This window comes from Atractosteus spatula, chromosome 8 (genome assembly GCF_055471065.1).
Source record: "Atractosteus spatula isolate fAtrSpa1 chromosome 8, fAtrSpa1.hap1, whole genome shotgun sequence".
NCBI lineage: Eukaryota > Metazoa > Chordata > Actinopteri > Semionotiformes > Lepisosteidae > Atractosteus > Atractosteus spatula.
In genome coordinates, this window is record NC_142713.1 from 22,947,029 (window position 1) to 22,973,194 (window position 26,166).

General features: G+C 34.4%; 1 protein-coding gene across 1 annotated transcript; it reads left to right on the top strand.

The window, feature by feature from the left end:
• The first annotated feature begins 1,588 nt into the window (after positions 1 to 1,588).
• On the top strand, positions 1,589 to 11,541 carry rassf9 (Ras association domain family member 9). Its single transcript, XM_088922588.1, has 2 exons — positions 1,589 to 1,599; positions 9,279 to 11,541. Exons 1-2 carry the CDS (start codon positions 1,589 to 1,591, stop codon positions 10,513 to 10,515), a joined length of 1,248 nt encoding a protein of 415 aa, XP_088778714.1. The 3' UTR covers positions 10,516 to 11,541.
• The last annotated feature ends 14,625 nt before the right edge of the window (positions 11,542 to 26,166 follow it).

A 26,166-nucleotide genomic window follows, 5' to 3' on the forward strand; every position in this document is an offset into this window, starting at 1 on the left:
AAAGAAGAATAACATGATCAAATTAAATGCAGTACTAAATGATTGTTGACTACGAGCAACATTTCTTTAAATACTTTATAGTTTATTGTATTTTGTGGCTGAAGAAATATGCTGAAAATAATTAGAAGAATGTCCGAAAAAGATATCTCTAGTATTAGAGATAGCTTTAATACAATAATGGATCTTAGATGACATGTTCTGTGAGGTGTACTGAATGTATCTAGTTTGAAGCCTAGCCAAGTTGAATTGCCAGTCTCGGTTTTGACCTCTTTATTGGCATCAGGTAGAGGATATTAATTATGTCAAGTAAAATATTGTGTAAAAGGAAACCATTTAAACAAAGTGAGATCTTCTTGAATTCCTGCCATCACTAAAACATGACATGATAAACATTCACTGGTAGGAATGGCATCTAGCTAAATGATGACTGTTTATCTATAGTAAGACAAAATGTGGGTGACAGAGTGGCACAGAGGTTAGCAGTGCTGTATTACAGCATCAGGACCCTGGGTTCCTGAGGTGATATGTGTGTAATGTTTGCATGTTCTACTCTTGTACACATGGATTTCCATGGGTTTCTTTCGGTTGCTCCAGTTTTCCTAACATAGTCCAAAGACATACTGCTAGGTTAATTAGCTTCTCTAAAAACTGGCACTGGAGTGAGTGTGTGTGTGTTTGCATATCTGTGTGCATTGCGATAGACAGGTTATATCCTACCTTCCACTTGTTGCTTCCTGTGCCTCTGTTACCCTAAATTGGATAACCAGAAAGTGGATCTACAGTCCATAACATACCTGATATCATGTACAGAATTTCACATGACATATTTTAGTTTATAATGTTGTTGGGATCCATGTGAGCCAAAGGATCTGAGACATACTGTACAGCCAACAGTCATGTTTGTGGGTACTGTTTCCTAGGTGTTTATGTGGACTCTAAATCACAGCACTTTTTACAAGTACGGACTCAATATACTGTACGTCGGTATGTTGTAACATTTGCTAATAATATGTGTATTAGAATTTAGGTTTAAGTTGAATTGTATCAAGACAGAATTACTTCCAGTCTCAGGAAGTCTTACCCCAGGCAAATTTTCAAAATAAAAAGAAGCAGTACATCCAATAAAATAATAATAAATAGTAAAAACTTTCATTTATAAAGTGCCTTTCTCAACTCAAGGATTAAAAAATTACAATTAGAGTAAAGTAAAAGAACAAAAAATTAAACAAGAACATACAGGATATAATCTAGGCCAATCAGCCTTAGACACTGGCAAAAGAACAGTTTTTAAATAATTTGTTTTTCAAAAAGTCAGAAGAAGGGCATTCCAAAACAATAGAGCAGCGAAAGAAAAAATCACAGTCCAGTCACCAGAAGTCTGAGATTTAGTCCCAGGTACAGTGAGCAAAAGACCAGTCTCAACTGAACAGAGCCTGCAGGAGGGAGTGTAAACACAGAGTTCAGAGATGTATAAGGGAGCAAGATTATTTAAAATCTTGAAAGTCAGTAACAAGATCTTGTATTGAATGACTTCTGACTTTCATGACTTTAAAGGTAACAAATATAGGGATTTAGGTGTAGAAGCGATATGCTACTCAGGTATGGTGTGGGTTAGAAATGTAGCTGCAGAGTTAAGTCTTATTGCAGCTTAATTAAGAATAGAATAATAAGAATAGGAAGCCCATAAAGTAAAGAGTTGCAGAAATCAAGCCTTGACGTTATGAATACATGAATTGGGTACTCAGCATCGGACATTGATAGAAATTATTTTAATTCCCAATACTCTTAAGGTGAAAAAAGGGGGGGGATCAAGTGTGACTCCCAGATTCTTGATGGCTGATGGCTGATGCCTGAATTGAGGAACCATCCACTATTACTGTGAAACCCTCCAGCTTTTTCAGTTAACATTTTCTGTCCACCAATAAAATTTCTGTTTTGTCATTATTTAGCTTCAGGGAATTTGATGTGAACCAGAGCTTAATCTATTTTGTCTTTACAGCTGATCTTATAGAATGATCTTCATTTCTATATCTGTTTAAATATTTGCTATTTTCTACTGGCATTATATTTTGAGGTAAATGAATTAGTCTTAATGTAGACAGCACAAGGGCATAGTGGTTAGCATGGCTGCCTCACAGTGCAGGGGCCCTGGGTTCAGTTCAGGCCTTGGGGTGCTGTGTGCATGGGGTTTGTGTGTTCATTCTGTATTTACCTGAGTTTCCTCTGGGTGCTCTGGTTTCCCTCAAAGTCCAAAGACATACTGGTACAGTAATTGGCTTCTGGGAGAATTGGTCATGGAGTGAGTGAGTCTTTGTCTGTGTGTGCGCTGCAATGGATTAGAGTCCCTTCCTTGGAATACCCCCACCTTTTTCCATGGCTTGCTGGGATAGGCTCTGGCTCCCCTGCAACCCTGAATTGGATGAAGCAGTTAGAAAATGGATGGATGGACAATCCTATTGCATAAAGTGGTTATTTACTGTAAGTTGTTGTTTGCAAAAGAAATGTCCAAATACTAATATCAAAACATGTTTTTGATTTTTGTTAGCAGCTGTTTGTGACAGTAATATATGCAGCATAAACAGATAACTTTCTCTTACAACTTTCTCTTTTAGTCTTGAACTTCTGATCTGCAAACTGAGCCACAGCAGATATATTTAGAATTCATTTGAAATTGAACGAGATAGTGACTGTCACTTCCTTTGAGTTTAAATAAGTACCCCAGTAAATACAGCTAAATCCCCTAATTAACAAGTTTGGATAGATATCTTGGGTACATCCACCAAAACTACAAACTTTTTGTCAGTTTTAAATATATATTTGAAACTTTATGCATATTTTAGTATACTGTATCTGACGTTTATTTCTTTTTAGATGTATCCTTGTGTTCCTTGGTCTTAGTGCAACCTTTGATACAGTAAATCATTCACCGCTTGAAAACATTCTTGTCTATCAATGATATTGTCTTTAGCTGGTTCTGCTCATATCTGACTGGCAGGCAGCACTTTGTTTCCCTCGGTCCTCATAAATTACCCATGACCCCATTCAAGCATGGTGTGCTACAGGGTTCGATCATTGGTCCATTATGTTTTATAATTTATATGTTTCCACTCAGTCAGATTATATGCAAATGTGGTCTTCACTTTCATTGTTATGCAAGATAATACTCAGATTTACATTAAATCTTCTTCCACCTCTGATCTCCTGCCTCTGTCACTTATCTCTCATGTGCATGCCATTAAATTGTTCCTCTCCTTAGATTCGAAGGCAAACTGCTATACTGGAATGTTAAGGTTTTACATTTTGGTGTTATTTACAGTATATCAATTTAATTAACACTTATGGGCCCATTCTATGTGAATAGGTATTTCCCCTCTATGTATCTGTGTCCTGTACCTATAGGAACAGATAAAAAGACAAGTGTTATGTAAACATGACACCTTGCTATATTGCTCTTTAATCTCCTCTGTCCACAAGGCAAAAACAAAACATGAGATCAGTTACAAGTTCATTTTGAGTTCAGGTTTGCTTATTTCTCCAGTCTAGGATTGATGTACTGTAACTGACAGCTCTAATAATGTGTATTGAAATGGTGAATCTTTCTTTTTGTAACATAACAATGCCTTGATCACTTGGAAATTTAATCATAATCTTGGCATTATATTCATCCTTTTTGTGTAAAACCTACCTTTAAATTTTGTATGACAGCACTATAAATATATGTTCAGGTGAGTAGCTGTGTCAGCATGCGTAGGCTGCAAAGGAACAAGTAATAGGTTTATTCCATGCTGAAAAAAAGAAGAAAGAAAACACAATGTTTCGGCCATGGAGCCTTCTTCAGGTGTGAACCTCATTTTCTTTCTTCTTTTTTTCAGCATGGAATAAACCTAATACTTGTTCCTATAAATATATGTATCTATTATATAAATACCGAATACATCAGTCTATAAACAAGAAAGAAAAAATAAGAGAATGCAAGCACATTGTTTCTAATTTTTATAGGGCTTTGACAATAAGGTCTTTTTTAAGGTTTAGTCGCCAATCAAGAAATTCAGGATAGTCCAGAACATTGGTAGTTTTGTCATAGTCAAAAAATCATTTTACCTTGCAAGTTTTAAAAATACATGCAGTGCCCATACTTAAAACACCTTCAAGATGTCCCTGTGCTCTATAACAACTTGCTTGCTTCACCTGTGTGTTGAAAATTCACCCCTATTGAACAGATTCAAATAATGGTAATGACTGGTGTCATTTCAAGATTCTCCATTCTGCTGCGACAGCTTGCTCAGCCAACTTATAGGTTGTATAATTTCTTGTGATAGTAGTCCTGTGAAGTCAAGATTTGTAAGTACAATAATCCCCAAATAAATGTCATGGAGGACTTCAGGAAATCTGAAAAGATCATCCTGGTGGAGTAACAATTGACAATGGTGATTTTTTAAGATATGTTTATCTGGAGCTGTGTCACAGTTGTTGCTTTAGTAGAGATCTCTATCATTGACATACATACAGTTAGTAATGATAGTTATAGAGTAAAATAGTACCACTATAGATAAGAGATTTTCACAGTCTTGTTTAAATCCAGTGCTTAGCTAACATTAATTGCTATTTCAATAAAAAATTAGGATGAAATTTAGAAAGCTTTATGTATGTGAGACAGAAAAAAAATCTATTCAGTAGCTGATGGTATGGTAATTAGTATTGCAACCAAAAAACTCCTGTAGTATGTTCATTTGAGATAGGAGGTTACATTTGTATTGTTAATTTGTTTATCTAGGGCAATTTACTAAATAAATACAGTTTTCAAAGTTTGGTGCATCCAAGTCATATGATACATGGATAAGAATACATTAAAAAATGACTAAGAGTATTACAGGCTTGAAGTGTAGTGCAAGGATTGTGCTAAGGAAAACAAAACAGTAAGAACTACTGATTCTAAGTAGCAATAAAGTGGATTCATTTAGGTCAGCCACAAGAAATGTGTACATTTGGTATCCTTGTAGTTCATAAAAGGGGAATGATGAGAATGTAGTGGTTAGGAATTACTCATTTTGGAGAATGGAGGCCTTTCAGTTGAAATGGCATGAAAGATAGCTTTCACTTAAACATAGACTAAAATATGTATATCATTTGAATGTACTGTAGCTGAGCAGAAGATTAGCTAAATGGAAGTACAGTACAATGGAATGTAAGGGAAATCATCAGTACAGTATGCACCATATGTTTATTTCAAACACTAAGCTGCTGTTAGAGTGACAGTATCCAGGTATTGGAATACTTTTTTTTTAAATCAAAACCACAAAGACAAGCAATCCATATAATGGATTCCATTATGCAGAGACTTCAGACTGCAGTTTCATCATCTCATCACATCACTTTATTAACCCTATACAATTTCTTGCATTAGGAATTTGTCTTTTCACATACCCCAGCTTGCTCTCCATGAGACACACAGATAGGGAGAGAGCCTGGGGTCAGAGTGCAGGGTCTGCCATTGTCCAGCACCCCTGGAGCAGCTGGGGTTAAGGCCCAACAGAGTAGGATTCCCCTGCCGACCACAGGATTTGAACCAGCAGCCTTCTAGCCACAGGCGCAGATCCTTAGCCACAGAGCCACCGCTCCATTTAAGTTTAACATATTATAATTAATTTTGCTTGCTGGGATAGGCTCTGGCTCCTTTGCAACCCTGAAATGGAAGAAGCAGTTAGAAAATGGATGGATGGATACTTAATTACAGTAATTGTTTTCATATTTGTATTTTTTAGGGAAAAGAAAGCATTAGAAGTGTTGTCATTATACAGTACATAATGTTGAATTTCATAAATGTAAAGTAACATTTAAAATATCCATGTTACTAGTCCCTGTCAGTGTCAGTGATGTACATAGCAATATTAAAACAAAAAACATATATACATTTATATATATATTTTCTGAAACCAAGTGTCTCATTAAAGAACAGGTGACAGAGGGTAAATGTTAGTTTTGCACATTCTTTAAGAGCCGTGTTATGTTTTTCTCACTGAATTAAAACAGCAAATATTAGACTCAATAGATTTTCCTTTTGAAGTTTTACCTATAAGTAAAGATTTGAGAAAGCAACAGGATGTTCCCAGTGACCTGTTGATTATTGTGCAGTGCAAACACAGGTGCTTCCTCTGCAGATATGTTGATGTACAGCTGAGTGAGATTGCTTTTCTGATTAAAGAGAAGAGGATTACAGAAGAAAAAAAAAACATTTCACCATTCTGTTCTCTGGAACAGAGGAATAAGTTCTCAATTCTTATGGCTGACAAGTTTCTACAACTATGATAGTGGATGTGCATTAAAATGTAAATTACTGTATTCATAAGAGAACCATTTATAAATCACACACAATAGATACTGGTAAAATACTGTATAAGGACAAATTCTGAATAATTCTTTTATCTTCAGTTTATTTTTTCTGCTTAGCAAAATAAATTAAGTTCTTACTTTTATAACTAGTATTAGTTATACAGTGGTTAGCATTACTGCCTCACAGCACTGGAGCCCTGAGTTAAATAGCACCTGGGGTGCTATCTTTGTGGAGTTATATGTTCTCCTCATGTTTTCGTGGGATTTTCCTTGGTGCTCCAGTTTCTTCCCACAGTCGAAACACATACTGATAGGTTAATAGGCCTCTGGGAAATAGGCCCAGGTGTGTGTATGCGTCTTTGTCTTTATCTTTCTGCCTGTAATGGCGTGGCATCCCACATTGTATGGTCTTAAATTGGATGAAGTGATTAGAAAATGAATGGATGGATGAATTAGATCATGATGGAGCCTTTTACTTCTAATTTGGATTTATGTGCTGTTTTGCAATGACACAGCATTTTGTATTTACATTAGACATTTTGAACCTTATTAGTGTATTTTGTAATATCTACAATATATACTGTACAGCTGGTGAGCTGGAGCGTAATATTTCTTAGACTCTGCAATAGTTTCCAATGTTCCAAATCATTAGATTACAAGAGTTAGTGCAATGGCAACGTTAGATCATTATGTACCTGACACATCATCTTCTTAAAAGTCATGTTTTTTCTTAGTCAGTGATGCTTAGACTTCTGTATATCTTACATCTGTTTGCATTTACTGAAACTCTAGGGGACCTTTCCTCTTGCCAGTACATAAAGTTCAAATATTATTTGAAATGCCAAACTGATTTTAAACTTGACCTTTAAGTGTTCATACTCATGTAACAAAACGTTCTGGTTTGCATTTACTTTCACTTGTTATTGTTGAGCACCACATGGCTACAAAGTAATTAGCAAAGATAATCAGATTGCAGTTCCTTTTTAATTTTTATGTTTTCCATCTCAAACTGGGTCTTGCTTAATACACTATTAATCTGTTAATTTTTTTCCTTGTGATCCTTGGATATGTGACACATTTATAGTCACCTACACGTAACATACTGTATACTTCAGAAATGAAGCAGTTGCTAAACGGAAGTAATTGTAAGTCTTTGGTTAAGTCCTTATAACATTCCTATTTATTTGCTAGAGGGGTATTGTTTTGTTTGTCTTTTGCATAGTTCACTTATTTGTCTTTGCTGAATTTGGCTCTTGGAACACTCAAACATTAACTAGCCTGTTGCCAAGGTGCATATCTATTACATTCCTAAGAGGTCATTTATCACTTTAAATAAATGTATACCCACAATGTGCTTTCTTGTTTTTTTTATTAAAACACTGTGTTAGCAGACAATAAATCTAGAAGAAAAGACAATGTCTAACACTTGTACGGTTTGAGTTTTCAGTCGATATTTTTGTACCAGTGTTTTCTTGGAGCAAAATAACATTCAGGCTGTTATCTCTTCATCTACCCTACAGTACCTGAATTTGCTAGAGGTTCAACATTTGTCATAAATATCATCATAAGCTGCTAGCAAGACCTAAGTGAGATATTTTACTCTCATTCATTAGGCTGTATGCTTTGAAGTGTAGTGAATGACCTTGCTTGAGGACCAATGAGTAATAGAATTTTACTGAAAGGGACTACCATGTTCTAAACTATCTAGCATTATAGTACTATAACAGACACAGACAGGGACACTGATTTTAAATCACACCAGGTTAGAACTGCTTGTGGGACACTGCTTTCTTAATAACCTTCTCTTTCATTAGATTCAGCTTTATAGCATTTGATGCCTTGAAATGCAGCAATGATATATATAACGAATACAAAATAATCAAGAAGAATTTACCAAGCACTTGTAATGATGCTAAAACAAATATGACCTGCATGCATAATGTCATTTGCATATGTCCCCATAAAGCACTATACATGTGATTGTCATGTACAGTAGTACTTACAGTATGAAGGAATTATGAAGCCATTATTCAGCAAAATTCAAATAAAATGTTACAGGCATATTTACAAAAACACCTTTACCAACAAATAAAAACCTAAGCAAAAATATTTTTTCAACCAGTGTATGCTGTATATTTTATCTACTTTTACTAGTGTATAAAGTTCAGAAAGTATGTATAGTTTATGCTAAAGCTGCTCAAAAATAAAATATGCAGAAAAAAGAATCCAGATTTATTAAGTCATGAAAGTCAATTAACCAATAAGATATAAAAAATATTCTTATATATAATTATTATACTGTATAACATACTGTATATATTATTAATTTTTACATGAAGTGTTAAACTCCTAAATATTTATGAATATTGTGCCTAGTTACTAGAAAGATACTATGAGATGTTAGCACACAATTTGCAGATTTACCAATGTAATATATTTATACGTTTTTTTTATACAATAACATGTAGAAAACACAAAATACACAAGTTTTTTTTTTATATTTTAAAGGCATAGCTATTTAGTGGTAGACTTTTAATGGGCCTTCTGGTTTGGAGTAACAATAAAACCCAAAAAACAATGCATTGGTTTTCTTCCAAGTTTCCCAACAGACTCCTTAATCATAAATCACTCTTTTAAGCACTCTACCCTGACCAGGTTACATAGTTTACTGTTGAGTAAGTTTGAACAAGGGTGCTTAAAAAGATATTCACTGATTAAAAGAGCTAACCACAAGTAAGAAAGCAATATAAGACTGCTTATTCACTGATTTAGTTTTTTAATGTCTAGGATTTTATCATTTATCATATTTATGTAGCACTTACTAGTTAGAAAAGTGCAAAGGAAACTGAAATGCATGTCTTGTCAAGGCACCATTTTTAGGAGGTTGTTAGGTGTAACGTTATGTGTGTTATGCAAGATTTCTTTCTAATACTGTTCTTTTTTCCTAGATCTGCTAGTAAAGAAACAGTGTCTGGCAAAAATGAAATTCAAGTATGGGTCTGCCAAGAAGAGAAGGTGGTTTCAGGACTTACAAAACACACAACCTGTGCAGATGTTGTCCAGGCTTTGCTGGAGGATCACGAAAGTGCGGCTGGAGACAAGAGAACTCTTCCTGGAGATTCAAGGGATTATTGCCTCCTGGAAAAATGGAAAGGATTTGAGAGAGCTCTTCCTCCATTAACTAGGATTTTGAGGCTTTGGAAGGCCTGGGGAGATGAACAGACCTATCTCCAGTTTATTTTAGTTAAAGCTGATGACTTTATGCCTCATTCAGGATGGAGGACATCAGATTCCAAAGGAATGCCAGCCAATCAGAAACGATGGGATCGGGGACCTGCTCAGTATGTGAAGTCTTTGCCAGTAGACAAGCAGCAAAGGATGGTGAGAAAGGCCTTCAGAAAGTTAGAAAAGATGAGAAAGGAAACAACAAGGAAAGACCAGGAAAGGATGGAGACCCTTGTTCAATTAATCATATCTCAGGACCTCACTATTAGGCATCAGATTCAAAGGATGAGGGAGCTCGATATAGAAATTGAAAAGACAGAATTGGAGTTAAGTATGGACACGGGAACCACTGAAGAGAAAGGGTATGCTGAGGATGCTCTTTTATCAAACTTCAGCTTAAAAACAGAAAGTCAGCCAACAGAGAATCCGTCACAGGACAACCTGTACATTAGCGATGGGATTGGACAATTAGAAGATCTTATTAAAAAGTTATCCAGTGAAATCGAGGAGGAGATCAAGAGTATTTGGTTACAAGACACTGAGGAGCTAGAAAGGACAACAACAAGCACTGGCTTAGATCTCAAGGATGAAGAAACTGCTTCTGTATTAGAGAGCATGAGGGTGGATTTGGAAAGCAGTATGTGCAAAGGCTTATCAATAAATATGCAACTGACTGAAATTCAAAAGGAACTGAGACAAAATGACTTCTTGTTGCATTCAAAAAATGAGGAATGTGAGCACTTGGAAGCTCATCTTAGCTCTTTGCATGTAGCAGAAAATGTGGAATACATTTGTTCTGTAGGCTTAAAAAGCCAAACAAGGACCAGTACAGTGAAGAATAAGTTTTCTCAGAAGCTGTCCAAAACAGATATGACAGACACAGATTCAGACACAGGGATAAGTTCTACTCATAGCCAGGACTCATTGTCTCCCTCTGGGGAGGTCATGGTCCCATCATAGTAATTCAAGACACCACTGTGTAAGCTTCTGTCATATACATTTTAAATTATTCTGAAAATGTTAAAATGTACCTCTTTTCTATTGCATCTTGCCTTTATTTGTGCTACAAGAACAGTTTTGATTATCTGCATGCTTGAAATAATGTCACTTATAAATCATACAGTATATAGTGAATCACACATCAACTTAATATTTAATAGATTAATAATTTAATCTAATGCTGCTTACTGAAGGATCCAGTAACATTTTCAAAGCCTTTTAAAACAGTGTGCTTGACTGTGATTCCTTTGTATTTACAGTAATTGCTGTACTTTACCCACTACTCAAACTTGTAAATATTTATGTTCACCTATGCCTCCGATAATAATTCTATGTTAGTGACAGGAACACTGTGTTATATATAGGAAAAGTATTATACTTAGTTTGTGACTTATTTTTATATATATATTCTATTAAAAAGTGGTGTTACAATATGTATTGGTTGTGAAATAATGATGTTCCCTGGCTGAATACCCTTAGTCATTCTCGGATTAATCAATTCTGGAATCCAATAGACAAGCCATCTCTATTCTTTATTGAAGACTAATCACATGGTATCCTAAGCATATGTGCTATCCCATTTCTGAGGGCTGACTTTCAACTAGCCCTCACGCTGTGGAGCACAGTCCCCAAAAAACAACAGATACCACTAGACATAATCATCTAAATCTCATCTGCAGAATAAAAGAAAATCTACATGTTGCATGTTTTTCTAACATACTGCATACAGTAGAATTAATTATTGGTTATAAATGGCTTTGGATATAGAAGCAAATGCTATTTATTTGATGGTAATCTGGTGCCTTATTATGCACAGTATTTAAGTTTAGAAGTCCTCATTAACTATGTGTACAAGATAAAAAGGACAAATAAATCTTTTTGAAATGTTTTATGTTCATCTTGTAGATAAGATTCCTTTTTTTGGCTACTTATACAATCTGCTGAAACAGTTTTAAATAAATCTTTAAAATATGGAACAAATGCAAACTGTTGTAAGTATGTGATCTCTCCTGAATTATACTGTAATTCAGACTTTGTGACTAACATTAAAGTCTACAATCATTTTTTTAGATTTTAGATTGTAATACTCAATTGAAACAAATGGAAACGTGTTCAACTATAGACAGTATATGTGTCACTCTCAGGATCGGACTTCCATAGCAGTAACAGATGGTCTCAAGAAAACAGACTCACACGCATCTGTAAGGTAGAAAACAAAGCTCTTTATTTACATTGTCTGTTAGCTGAAAAGCAAAACAAAACCCTAGCTTTCCCCAAGCTTCTCCTATGCTTTGTCATTAGGCAATCTCACTCTATCAGTAACCTGGCAGTTAAGCTGTTTAGAGACTCCATTCTTCCAAAATGCTTCCTCACTCCCTCCTCCTTCTAGTGCAGCATATAACAGATGCTCTGTTCTTTTCCTAGGGAGCAGAAGATGACAGTCAACTACTGTATATCCAAGTTTTGAATCGTCACTTTACTAATTATCCTCCAAAATTTGGTTAGGTGACTGAAAATGGCAGGTCATTCCCCACACCCTTTTGAGGAAAGTGGTTCTTAAAGGAAAAACCTGTACTGTACTGTATATATGAATATTTCAGGAGATTACAGTACACATAATTTACGTTAGACGTGAAGACGCAATAAAATGGTAAAATGTTAGAATAAAATAGTTAATATTACAGACTTTAAATTAAGGATTGTTATGTTAAAATTGACAGACATATTTGAAAGACATAATTTAATATACTGTATCTTGTGGGGGGCTGTGTTAGGTTGTTGGCTGCAAAGGAACAAGTAAAGATTAATTCCTTCCTGAAAAGAAGAAAGAAACAATTCATAAGTGTTTCCATCAACATTTCAGCATGCAATGTTCCCCTTTAGGTTTTAGGTACAGTTTTCGTTAGGGTACAAAAGGTATTGCTGCTCTGGAATTATTTTGAGAAAAGCAACCAAATGCATTCCTGGGCATAAAGGAAATTCCTGCACTTATAGGGTAAAAGAACTGAACCTTTTTAATTTTTAACTCTGAAAAAGTATGGTAGGTCTTTTGTGGGAGGATGGGACAAGAGACCAAACCATATTGTTGAGAGCCTTGTGTAAGTTTGGTTCTAACACTCAAGCACATTACAATGACATATGATATCTCTTGTTTGTAACCTATCTTGTTATTGTATTTATATACTGTTTGCATATACATTTTACTGACATGCTAAAGGCATTTTGGCATCAGAACTGAGAACTAACTTTTAACATTAAAGGCGTGTCGGTTAATCAAGGTACTGTTGGCTGTGTTTTCTACTAAAAACTGGATTAAAAAATATTGAAGCTTAAAATAATAAAATAATATGATACTGAGTTATACAAACTTTTAAAACTTTAGCAAATAAATTAGACCCTATTATCAATTGCTTGAAGTGGGTTACATTATATTTACTGTACCTGCAATTCAGGAATATATAGTCCTGTAGGAAATGGGAGGCTTTAATGTGCTGTAAAAATCAGAAATTGTAACAGTAAATTGCAAGAGTGTTGAGGACTTTTAGGAAGCAGACAAACATGATAATTCATTCTCACACATGGATTCTAAATATATCAAATACATTTTACTGATGTAACCAAAACACGTAATAGAATATACAGTATCTGTGAAACAATCCATTGTGATACGACAACTGATTGTTCACTCAGGGATTACAAAGTTATAGTTAATAACTTCAGAGTTAAAATATGCATCGATTATGAAGTGTTACAGTCTAGCTTTGTAGGTTCTAAGAAGTCTCATATAACTAAATCACATTTATGTAATTTAGTTATACTGTATGCATTTACTATTGTGAACTAAACGTCAAAACATGTACATGTATTTGAAATAATATCTTGAGAATTATGCTGTGAATAATGACATTTTACTCAAAAAATCTGCTTGATGATTTGACCTTCGTGCTGACTGACTGAGCTGGGTTGGGTTGGTCTGTGGCAGGGAGTGTCCTGATGCAGATAGTTGAGAGGGAAAAAACGCTTTTGTCTTGCTTTGCCTAGCAGCTTGAGTTGGCCTTACACAGCTTTGCCAAAGCAGCATCTTGCTAACTTTGATCTTTTAAAACAGTCTGCACAGTTTGTATTCTTGAGGTTCAACCACAAGGTAGACAAGAGAACTCAGCTAGTCCTGGCTATAGCTTTTCATAATATGCTTGGATATTGGATATTTTAGATGCCTACAAAAAGAAAGAGTCCAACTCTAATTTCATTGATCAAGCAAAAATAACAGTGGGTTTGCAAACAAGATTTCATCTGTCAGGAAGAACATCCTGGGCAGAATATTGTACTTTATTTACTCACTCTCTGTCTGGCTTACTTGCAGTCACATGGTTGTAAAAGTCGGTATGCCATTTAAGACAGAGAGAGATTTCAAGTCAGTGAGTTAACTGGGTTCAAGTTTATGTGGGGTGATATCACTTGTTGGTGATTGGCTGAGATGCTATCAGGTTTGGTTCTGGTACCCACCCTATACAGTAGATCGATAATTGGTGGATTTTCCTTTGGGTGGTGGATAGTGACCTTTGACCTCTGGTTTTTGGAAATAAACCAGCCTGGAGATTTGCAATAGCCCATCTGCACTGTACAGTATATCATTGATACAGTTTTATGATGTGGCCTCTCTAGCCACATTTCGCTGTCACACAGACAGCACCAGGCTGGGCAAGACCCACAAAGATTATTAGAAATGTTTGACAACATTTAATTCTAAGTGAAATAATAGGCTTTGTTCCTATAGTCTTCATTTTTTTTTAATTTAAAGCTGCCAGTACTGGTATGCATGTCAGTTTCCTGCATGTGGAGATATTTTATTATTCTATACCATAACTATCTGTAAGTATGCATCCAGCAGACAAATATGTACTCCATGTGAATGTGGATTTGCCATTTCTTGTATAGTACTCTAGGTGATTACAGTAGATTCTATAGCAGCTGTCATGCTGTTTACATCAGCAATGCCTGATATGCCTACATATTGGAGGTTACCTACAGTTATTTGCTAAATTGTATTTTCTGAAAACTCTAAATTCATGAACGTTTGTTCTTCAATTCATTTCATTATGTTTGGCAATACTATCTCTTACTTTAACAGTGTATATCAATGTAATATACCCCAAAAGCAAACCACAGGTATACTATATATAGTACAGTGCCCATAGAACACCTACACACCCTTTCCAAAGTAACACATTTTGTGGCCTAACAGCTGAAAGCAAAACACATTTAAATCAATTTATTTTATCTTACTTCACATTGTAACACACAACCTCCAAGTGAAAAACATGTTCAAGCGTTCTGAAAAGTAACTAAAAATTAAAACCTAGAAACATTGGTTGGATAAATGTACACACCCCTGTATAACTACTACTTCACAGATGCAGCTTTTCTTGAATTACAGCCATAATTTTTAATTGTTCTAAATACAGCAGCATTTTATCACTAATTCAATTAGGTTTAGTTTGGGTACATGGATGACTTAGCCAAAGTTACCTTTCTTCTTAACTTTTTTCTTAACCCTGACAGTATATTAATTTTCAATTTCCATTGCTTTTAACACCCACTTCTACTCTTCTGACTTGAATTCATGAATAAATTATTATAAAACCATAACACTTCAAAGCTTTCTAGAAAGCCCTCTTTGTGCAAATTTCTCCTGAATGATACCAAGACCTTTTTTGTCCTTGCTGTTTACAATCTGAATCTTAGTTTTTAAAACAGTGTGCTCAGCTGTTGCAAAGAGGCAATCATTGAAGGAATTCATAGTCTCTTGATTTCATTTTAATTTGTAGTGCACTTAGTATAATACATGTTTCTAAAACAGAAAAGTTGACGGCAGGCTATGTCTATGTTTTGCTGTTAATTTGCTACTTTAATGTATACGTGTTAACCAAGGCTATAATTGCTCATGTGAGACATAAAACATTCACATTTTTCTACACAGTAGTTGTGCTCTAAGAAAGGATAAATAAGGCTTTAAGGACCCTATACATTATGTAACAAAGTTCATTGTGAAGAACTACTAATCTTACTGTAAAATCTACATAAATGTTACAAATAAGTGGAGGTCTTTCAGTCAGTCTAGCTTCATTGGTTGTAAATTGCTAACCAATCCAAATAATAATGGCTTACCCTTATATAGCGCTTTTCTGGACACTCCACTCAAAGCACTTTACAGGTAATGGAGACTCCCCTCCACCACCACCATTGTGCAGCACCCACCTGCATGATGTAACGGCAACCATAGTGCGCCAGAACGCTCACCACACATCATCTATTAGTGGAGAGGAGAACAGAGTAATGAAGCCAATTCATAGATGGGGATTATTAGGAGGCCACGATTGGTAAGGGTCAATGGGAAATTTGCCAGGACGCTGGAGTTACACCCCTACTCTTTTCGAGAAACGCTCTGGAATTTTTAATGACCATAGAGTGTCATAACCTCAGTTTTACATTTCAGCCAAAGGACGGTACCTTTTTACAGTATAGTGTCATTGTCAATGACTTTGAGAATCTGTTACACTTTGATCAGATGCCATTGTGGTTTCTGTTTAAGTTTGAGTAATGTTGGCCTGTTAGTATAGGACATCCCTTTAAGCCTGGGAATGTACTGGATCTGGTTACTCTTCCCTTGATAGGTACATTGACCTCTTAATCAACGAGAGCATTTGAATAATCCATATAATTATGTTTTTTAGAGCCCATCAGGTTATCCTGAATATTACTATAATCCTGAGCAACCTGATTATGAAGAACCTATGACTGAATGTTGTAGAACTTTATGGAGACATTCCCTATTCAGTGTAGTTACTGAAACTTCTTTGAACATTTTTGAGAAAACAATCATTATGTAAGAATGTGTTTTGTTTTAATACTGCTGAACGCTAATGACAAAATTTGTCTTAATATAATCTCTACTTTTTAACATTTATGCTCCCTGCTGTGCATCATTTGATCAGGAATATGTGATAAAATTCCAAATGGCATGGCAGATGAAGTGGCCAAAATGGTTGTACAATAAACAGCTTTGGATAAGCTATTAATATGTAGTGTAACAACATTTATTATTATTATGTAATATCTTCTTTCAATTAGCCTGAAGTAGGCAAAAAGCAACTGGCAATTATTGCATTACATACTAGATACTGATTTTTATAACATTGATTAACGCATAGTGAAATAAAAGTAAAAACTGCACCACACCATATACTTCATTGCACATGGACCTAAAGAGAGTTTTTTTTTTACTTAATTTTTATCATGATATAATAGATTTTTTTTTCAAAAGAGCAGAATGTATTGTCTACTTTGATTCTTAAGGATATACAGTAAAGTTGAATCTAAAGCCTTACATAACATTAAACACCATTTTATTATTTCTCATTCAATATTTAACATACCTTTACTCTATAAACAGATGTTCTTATGCCAGCTGCATTTGCAACAGCTCAGAACATACTGTAACTTTAAGGAAGACAGGGTATAATTGGCTTGGACCCATGACTCATTGCCACCACTTTAGCTTTTTGGCAAATCAAAGTTGAGAGGTAAAATAATCTTCAGAATATTGTTTTCTTTAACCTTTCAGTAGATTGCATCCTAGACTTCAAATGTAATATACTCCAGCGTAAGTGCAATATAGCAAGGAAATGAGATTGACTGTTGCAGATTAAGTTCGGTGTGCAGATAGGGACTGTGTATTGTAGCTGAAGTGGGCTGTTTGAGTAGAATGGTTATATTCATTAGCAAAGAGCAGGAACTGTTATATCTAGGTTTCCTACACAGTAACAAATTAAAGTTTACAAAGATGCATACTATGGGACATGGATCATTATTTGTGTAACTGCACATCAAACCTAAAAATGTAAGAAAGGTAACACATTTGAGGAAGAGATTTAGCCTATCTATCCCATTTGGGAACTAACCTTTAAATTTTGACCTGAAGTACTGAAATACTAAAATAATGCCAAATTTCTGCACTGATTTTATACCATCAGCTTTGCTGAAAACAGGCAATGCTTTTAGTTATGAAACTGTCTTAAGGCTAATGAAGGTGGAGTAGCTTTCTTAGCTTTCATTGACGCAGAAAAACAATGTGTGTCATACAAATTGTGATTATTCCTCATTTTTCTAATAATACCTGAACTCTCCTGTCTATGGATGTTCTTGAGGCGCTTTAATCTGCGTTACCTGACAAGCTGCAGGGGGAAAAGGTGTCATGTGTGTTCTCATCCAGAAAGCCAACATTTGAACCTGTACTGTTGATAGTACTACATTTTTAGTGTTTGCATATTGTTGATTGAAAGTCTGATTTTAATGCATCTGGTTTGACTTAATAATCTCTTTACACTTATGGTAAATAAACAAAAATAAAGAAACAGCTCAGGTGAAAAGTTGGATACGCACAAAACCTTTCTGTTTGAAAATAAAATATTAAAATAATGAACATTGCAGTTAATGATAGATACTTAAAAGCTTGTGGTTAATAGGTTGTCAGTGAACAATTATCCTTGCACGCTCTTGTTGTCAGAATTCACATCCATTTTAAAATCCTGCTTATGCTCAAGGCTCTACATAGTATGGTTCCTCATTACCTGGATGATACTGTATGTTTCCTGTTTTCTTTCTTCCATGTAACATTTACCCAGCTGAATCTGACTTATTACGTGTTGACATGGTCTTTGTTGTTATACCACAAATATCTAGAACAGGCTTACTGAGTAACTCAAATAGCGATAGTAGCTGACATGACTGCAATGATGATTGGTTCAAGTGTGGGTCATATCAGAAGCTGATTATGACTGGCATTTACCAGCTGCATTGTACAATTGGTTGAGCACTGATGGGGGTACTGTGAGATTAATTAGCTAGGGCTCTTTCAGTTCTCAGCAACACAGTGATCCCACCTGTCAGTAAGAGATGCATCACTCTTTCAATCAGTGCCTAACCTTTGGTATGGCACTGTGTTGTTAAAAGATAAGTTGTTCGAAGGTTGGGGGACTTAAGAAATCTTGTCATTGCTAATTTATTTCAGGTGTTTAGAAATTGATAATTTACTATAGTATTAAATTATTTAAGAAAATTATTTAAAATGAAATATACTGCATGTACTATATACTGTATACATATATATAGTATATGCAAAATAATATTTGTTTTAAATACTGTACACAATATATATCTTCAGTTTATATCTATACCTAGCCTGGCTGAATAGGGTTCTCCAAGATTAGACTCATGTTCAACTGCATACTTGAAGTTATGTTGGGTACACTGAATGATACAAAATTGCAGCTTTAAGAAGGAAACTGTAAAACATCCAAAAACAGGATGCCTTTAACACATACAGTATATGTTTTAGAACCACTTAACACAGACATCAGTGTATCATAGCCAACATCCTCATATTTTCTTTTGCCTCTATTTCTCAAGAGTTCTCCATCTTGCAAGAAGTTCAATTTAGGGGTCTAGTCTAGTCAAACCCCCAATAGTATGCTGTATGTATCAGTGGCATGTTTTTTTGAAAACAAAAATACTTTATCTTGAAATACCCATTTGTAATCAACCTGGAAATTCCTGGGTTCCTCTCAGTTGTTATGGTAATATGCCTGTCATATATTAGTGATGCTGAAAGCTATTCCAATGAAAGGAATGCTTCATTTGGTGTTGGATCATATACTGTAGTTGGCCTCCTGGTAAACGCATTCTGCTTAGGGCATTCACACTTGCCTAGTTTATACTGGAAGCTGCAGTCATAGACAGCTAATGCTAGACTCAGTGTTGAATTCTAGCCAAAGCCATTAGTATAAATGGTTTCCATTCATTTAGAAGACTTTGGCAAGGTCTGTGTGAGTTTAGCATGTGTTTGCCTAAAAATAAGAATTAAACTGATCTGATCTCCAAAAATAACTTTCTCTATCCGTATTTACTTTTTTTAGCTGATACAAAGGAGTATGCCATATACCATATTGTATCTAGTATCTGTATTTGAATACACTTTCAAAGCCATATGGAGATGAATCACACATCTTAAACACATGTGGCCATTGCTATGTACAGTACCAGCACATCAGAAAACTAGAGAATTACAGTGCAGCTTGCATGAATACATTTTTGAGCCTTTGACCCAAAACCCAGTGGACCTGCTCCTGATTTGACATTAAATCCTCTATAGGATTTTCTTTCCTGGTTTCCTACTTACCTGCTTTCTTGGAACAGCTCCAAGAAAGATTTCAGTTCAGGAATGTTCCTTAGTTGTGGAGCTTCTTTTCAGGCCCTGCCCTTCTCTCCCATTTGGTGCAGGCTGGATGCATCTATTTCGTAATCTAGGTACTGCATGTATCATTAAAGGCATAAAAAACCACACTTGTCTGTCTTAAGTTACATGCTTGATTTAGAGAGCATGTATAAAACATCTTTAAGTTTTTAAATGTTCCTAGTCATGACATAGGGGTGCATAGATACAGTACATGTGATATTCCCAAAGTGGATTACAAGAAACAAACCCTTTGAGTGTTTGAGGAATCTGGCTTGGATCAATATTTATATAACCTCATTTTCAAGAAAACATTGCACAGATCAATTTTTAAAATTGATGGGGTAACAGGCATTGCTCTTTGCTTGACTATCTCCACATAGGTCACTACTATATTATACTATACTATTACAAGTTGCCCACTTAGAAAAATGAACAATTTTAATAACCCTATAGTTTTAGCAAGCAATAGGTTTCCTGGCCTTCTTTAATTTTCTTGGCATTGCGAACCAGTCCTTGGTTAACAAACCTTGGAACAGCTTCTATGTCCATGTGGATTTTATTCACTTTCAGCATAACTAAACCACTCAGAAAAAGGTCACTAACTGTATAAACCAATCCTCCAAAGGTCCATAGTTTTTACGTAGTCCGCTGTATATACAGTACAGTATTTGTAGCATTATATCCAAAATGTTCACTGTAGATTTGTATGCCACACACAGATTTTCTATAGGCTGACTCATTGAATATTAGTAAAGATTAGTAAAGAATATTAGATTAATCTCCATAGTGATTTCAAGTTCATTTATGCACTGAACAACAATAATGGCTTTTCTTTGTGATTTGCTTTCTAAAATAAATATTGGGTTGGGTAGACCTTCCTATCTTCCTCCATCATACACATGATTATTCTTTTTGTTTCATGCTCTTTTATAACTATGGCAATAGGCTCACATTTGTACAAATATTCAGCTGCTTTGTAAAGGCAGAGATTAGATGAATGCTTTCCCCTACACCTGTAAAAAGACATCTGTCTTGCACTATTTGGTTGTTTACCCTACAGGCCCAAAAAAGTAAAATCCTCAGTTTAGTTCCTCATCTTACATGTTGCAACAATCTTTTTTGGAATTAGTGGAAGCACTAAAAGCCAGTTCTAATCTTAAACATTCAATTAGCTAGAATTTTAAATATGACAGCTGTTGTCTCAAGGTGGAGATATCAGCAGCTGATTTTATAGCAAAACATTGTCTGAGCATTGAGAATTCGGTGACACAATTATTGATCAACACAAAGATAGCACATTTTGTGAAATTGATGATGAATGAATACATGTCTTATTTCCTGAAAGTTAAATAGGCATATGGTATGGAATGTGCTGTGAAAAATAATTACTTCCAAAAAAGGAGTACCACAAGACTCCACGGGTACTTAATGTTCTAAATCAACACATATTTAGCAAAATACAATGCTATTTTTTTTACTTTTTTGATATTGCAGGCCATCTTCATGTTTGGCATTGTATTCCATAAAATACATTCATTTCATTTTTTTGGTTTTCTTTAACATACCTTACTGTCTGAAACAAATGTATCATTGTCACCAGAAAGATTAATCCAGACATGCAGTACTCTCAATTCATATTTTTATTTTATGAACATGAACATTAATGTATTAAAGTAACCATTCCTTTTCCATTTCTCCCTGCCTCCTTATCGCAGTATCTTGTGAGAGATTTAGTTTTACTACAGAGTTAAAGTAATTCTACAAAGACTAGATTTTTAAGGGCATATGAAAATAAGAAAACATGCAAATAAGAGGATATCATTCAATTCATCTTGCTGAGAATCTTCCTAGCAGCTTTATTTTTCTCACAACGTAAACAATAATTATATCTCCCTTCATAGACAGTAGTACTGTATATAGTTATGCTATATTTTCCAGCTTGACAAGTTTGACCTTTACCAGTTTGACCAGTTGTTAACTGCTATTTGTCACAGAGATATGTTGTGATATCTTTCAAAAAAGCAAACTTCTGCAGAGCTAGACAGTAAAACCAATTGATAATGCTTAAAATTAAAAGTCATTAAATCAAAGGAAATGTTTAGATATGAAAGGATAGAATTTTGAAGGGATATCATAACACAAATGGACATGCATTAAATAACTGATATTCTTCTTTTTCATTATCATCTTCTTCTTTTCATTATTCTTAAGACAAAATTTATTTTAAAAATCCTTGAACCATGAACATTTGAACTCTTCAGAGAAATGAAAAGCTAATGTTTTGTAACATGTCTTTGTTATACATATACATATGACATATGTACTGTGCATACAGTATACTAAGAACATGTTTTTTTTCACAAAAACATCAAATGCAGTCATTAATTTATTTGGTAAAAATTTTAATGTGAAATGTTCAGATCATATGCAATTCCATATCAAGTTAATTAATTCATTCTTTCTCAAAGACCTTGCATTTATTTAAACTTTATTAAACATTTAAAAAAATTAAGAATATATAATGTGGCTTTCCAAAACCACTCCTTTCCAAGGCTGCCAAAGCATCTTATTTTTGCACAGAGCATACTTAACAACATAATTTATATAATAATTTACTTCAAAACCAGTTTGATGTGCTTCCAAAGCCTTTAGCAAATAATGGATTTCATTAAACGTTTAAGAACTGCAAGGTCTTATCTTCCAAGAATGGATCCATTCAAAAAAAGAAAAATACTGTTGACATTTTGCTCTTTTTGTTCCCATGTCAACACATTGTGCATAACATGATGTGCAACCCTTTGAAAACCTTTTGTTTGTTAGGACTTTATTAGGACTACTTTGTTCTATTTTCCTTACTTGCTCTATAAACATGAAAATACTGCATTACATGTTTTGTGGATTTTAATATATCATACACAATTTTGAATTTCTAATCATTGTCCACAGCGAATTCTGAATGTTAACATGTGATGAAGAGTTAACACAGACTGAAACAACATTGCTTAACATATTCATAATTCTAATAAAAAATATACAGATTTGGGCCTTGGCTGTTGTAAGTCAAGTCACACAACTCACTTTGCTTAGTTTCTGCAAAGTAAGGACCCTTGTTGACCTGCTGGAGCTGTAAAACAAGTCTTGCTTTCATTCACATGGAAAGTTGCGAAAAGCATGTCTGAACATTTTACTTATTACACCTTAATTGCCTCAGTCATTACCGAAGCTAGTTGCTATCTTTACAGCTTCAAAAAGCTATAAATTATATGATAATGAAAGCAAAGATAAGACATCAAAAGTCCAGTTTAAACAAGATAGAAATAGAGTAGAGAAGGCATTACAGTCATTTCTCAGAGAAGGTATAATTAAAATGTTTAAATTTTCTAGAAATATCCTAAGAGAATGATAAATTGTGAAGATTGTTCTGGCTTCTTAATCCACTTAACCAAAGGTGCTTTACTAAGCATAATGTTAATTCATTTACAAATTAATAAATCTGTACATACAGTACATACTGTATAAAATTGTCTTTCTCTCCATCTTTCCATATCCCATAAGATCTTAATTGTGCTGCACAATAAAAAAGAGATTTATATTTATATCGGTTTAGACTACCATTAGCTTAAAGAAATGTTTTTTTTAAGAGATACATTGCCAATCATTACGATAAAAAAATATCCCACAGCTAAATTCAGTAAACTTCTATATCTGCACCTCCCACATGAATGCTTTACAGCAAATCTCAAAGAAGGGTATCAAGTTTGGATTAAATCTTCACATAAGAGCTTTCATCGTGTTTGGTGCCTTTAATTTCTACTTAAAATAGTTCAATTATTTAGAGACAGACATTAAAGGTTTTTTCATAGTTTATTTTACCGCAGGTGTTCACTGATTTTCCTCTGCCCACCAATCTCCCAAGTCTCTCATTAAAACTGGAAGCAACTGACGGCAGAACTTCTGAGATGAAGATACCTTGACGTGTATGCAAATAGGGTGGATGACAATGAAGCTTCTTTTATCTTAAGAAAGACAGACTTTGTAGTTTTTTTTCAGTAGTGATGCCAAAAGCAAACTAATGACAAAATAAGTCACTTAAACTTCCACAGGGTGGGATATGGCGAGAAAAACGGCCTAATTAAATTAGATGGTTCTAAGGTGATTGTTTCAGCATACTGCAGAGTCCAAATGTCAAAACCTTTCATCATTTATAATCCTTCATAATCTAACAGCTCTGTACTGTAGAAAATATCTTAAATTCCAATTGACATCAGTAACCTAATGAAACGTGTGCTGAAACAAATCTGAACTGTGAAGCTTAATTCATTCTAGGGTTTATAAGCAATTTATTATTGTGATATATTAGAAAAATTCTTGTGAGGACAATTAGTTTTTCATTTATTCTAGATCATTATGTGTGAATATGTAATTGCAAACTACAAGCATCAATAACCTTATTGTGCCATAACACTGCTGCTTGCAATGTATGAGAAGAATTACGCTTCTATCTTTCTTATATTGTCACATACAGTATGTAAAATGAGAAAGAATTACCATTTAGGATATCATTTATTTGTGTCAGGTTAAATATTAATGCTACTTCAACCATTGAGGTGGAATATTATGTAACTTTCTATGTTTTTGTTTAATTATTTTCACTAGTCGGATAATTCCAGTGATTGCCTGGAATTAATACAAGATAAATATATATCTGAAGGAACCACAGACCTTTCCAAACATATGTACTTCAGTATTGACCATCATTGACTGTCAGGTAATTGCAGTCTGTAACTAGAATAAGCTGCTGATTACTAATGGCCATTGTATTGCACACTAGTCCTTATCACTGTATCCACAGTGAGTCAGAATTAATTATTTTAGAGATTACACATAGATGATTTTTTTCATCTTCTAAAGTGATAAGATGTAGTTAGAATAAATGTTTCTTATCTATTCTGATAACTCAAGAAATATAAGCAGATATTCAATTACAAATACGTGAGATCAATGACAATTCAACCTAAACCAAGTGTTTCAAAACAAGATAGATAAGTACATGTTTCCGTTTTCATTACATAGGAATTAAAAACATCTGCAATTGTTATTATGAGTCCATCAAAGAATACACAGATGTACAGTATACTGCTTTGAAATTGATATATAATTATGTCAAACCACATTTCCTTAGAGAAAGCTTACTTTGCAAAACAAATTTTAAACTGTTTTTGTCATTAATGTGCATTTACTTGTATACACGTCAAGATAGAAAGATGAAGGCCATTGTCACTTCCAGGAAAGTACTATAATAAACAACACTAAAGCTATTCAGGTGAAAACAATCATACATTTATTTTGAACTCCTAAATTAGGTTGCATGAAGGATGGCAATTAGCTAACTTACAGTATTTAGCAGATGCTTTCAAATGTTTTTTTACTTTTGTAACATAGAACAAGTATTGTTCAGCACCCTCAATTTAAAACAGCTTCCTAAAATAAATGTGGGCAAACACTTTTTCTCAGAATCTAACACCATTTTAAATGCAACATACTGTATACATTGTATGATAAATGAAGTCATGAAGTATGGAGAGCCAATGGTCTAATGGGAGATTGTAAATTATACAAGTACTGTATATTAAATAATTATTCGCCTGAGTCCAGGGTACAGTATGTGTGGAATGCTGCTTGCTTGAGCAGTATGCATGAGAAATGTCTAAAAACTGATTATTTGTTTCACTTCACAGGTTCTGGAAATTCAAATTGTGCCTTAGAAAACAAATTTATGATCCCTACATCCTTTGTTCTGTCTTAAATCATGTAACCAATCTTCAGTTTCCTTAGTCTGAAAGTGCATGTTTACTCAGTTACTGATCTTGATGTACTTCCTAATAAGCCTCTTTCTCTGATGCTTGAATCTGTTTGGAAAATTAATCTGATTTGGTGGTAATTTCCTAAGAAGCTCTTTCTGCATTGACTCCGCAGGTTGCCATGGTTACTAAATATGTGTGAAGCTTTGCCAATCATTTTCAAAGCCCAATGGAAATGAGAAGTTAAAACTGTACACGCATGCACACTGCTGATCTGCAAGATGAAAATGTTTTAACAAATTATTTGGCAAAATAAATATGGAAAGAATAGAATACATTAATGCACTTTAACATAACATTTAGAAGGTATGATCAATTTTTTAGCTTTGACTTGCAACATGTACAGTATGCTCATAGCTTTTATTTAATCTTTCAGTAGAGTATGTAGAGTAGACAAATGGGTTGGCCCTACTAATCTTATTCACAATCAGTTATGAAGAAAATGTAGCTGGAAGA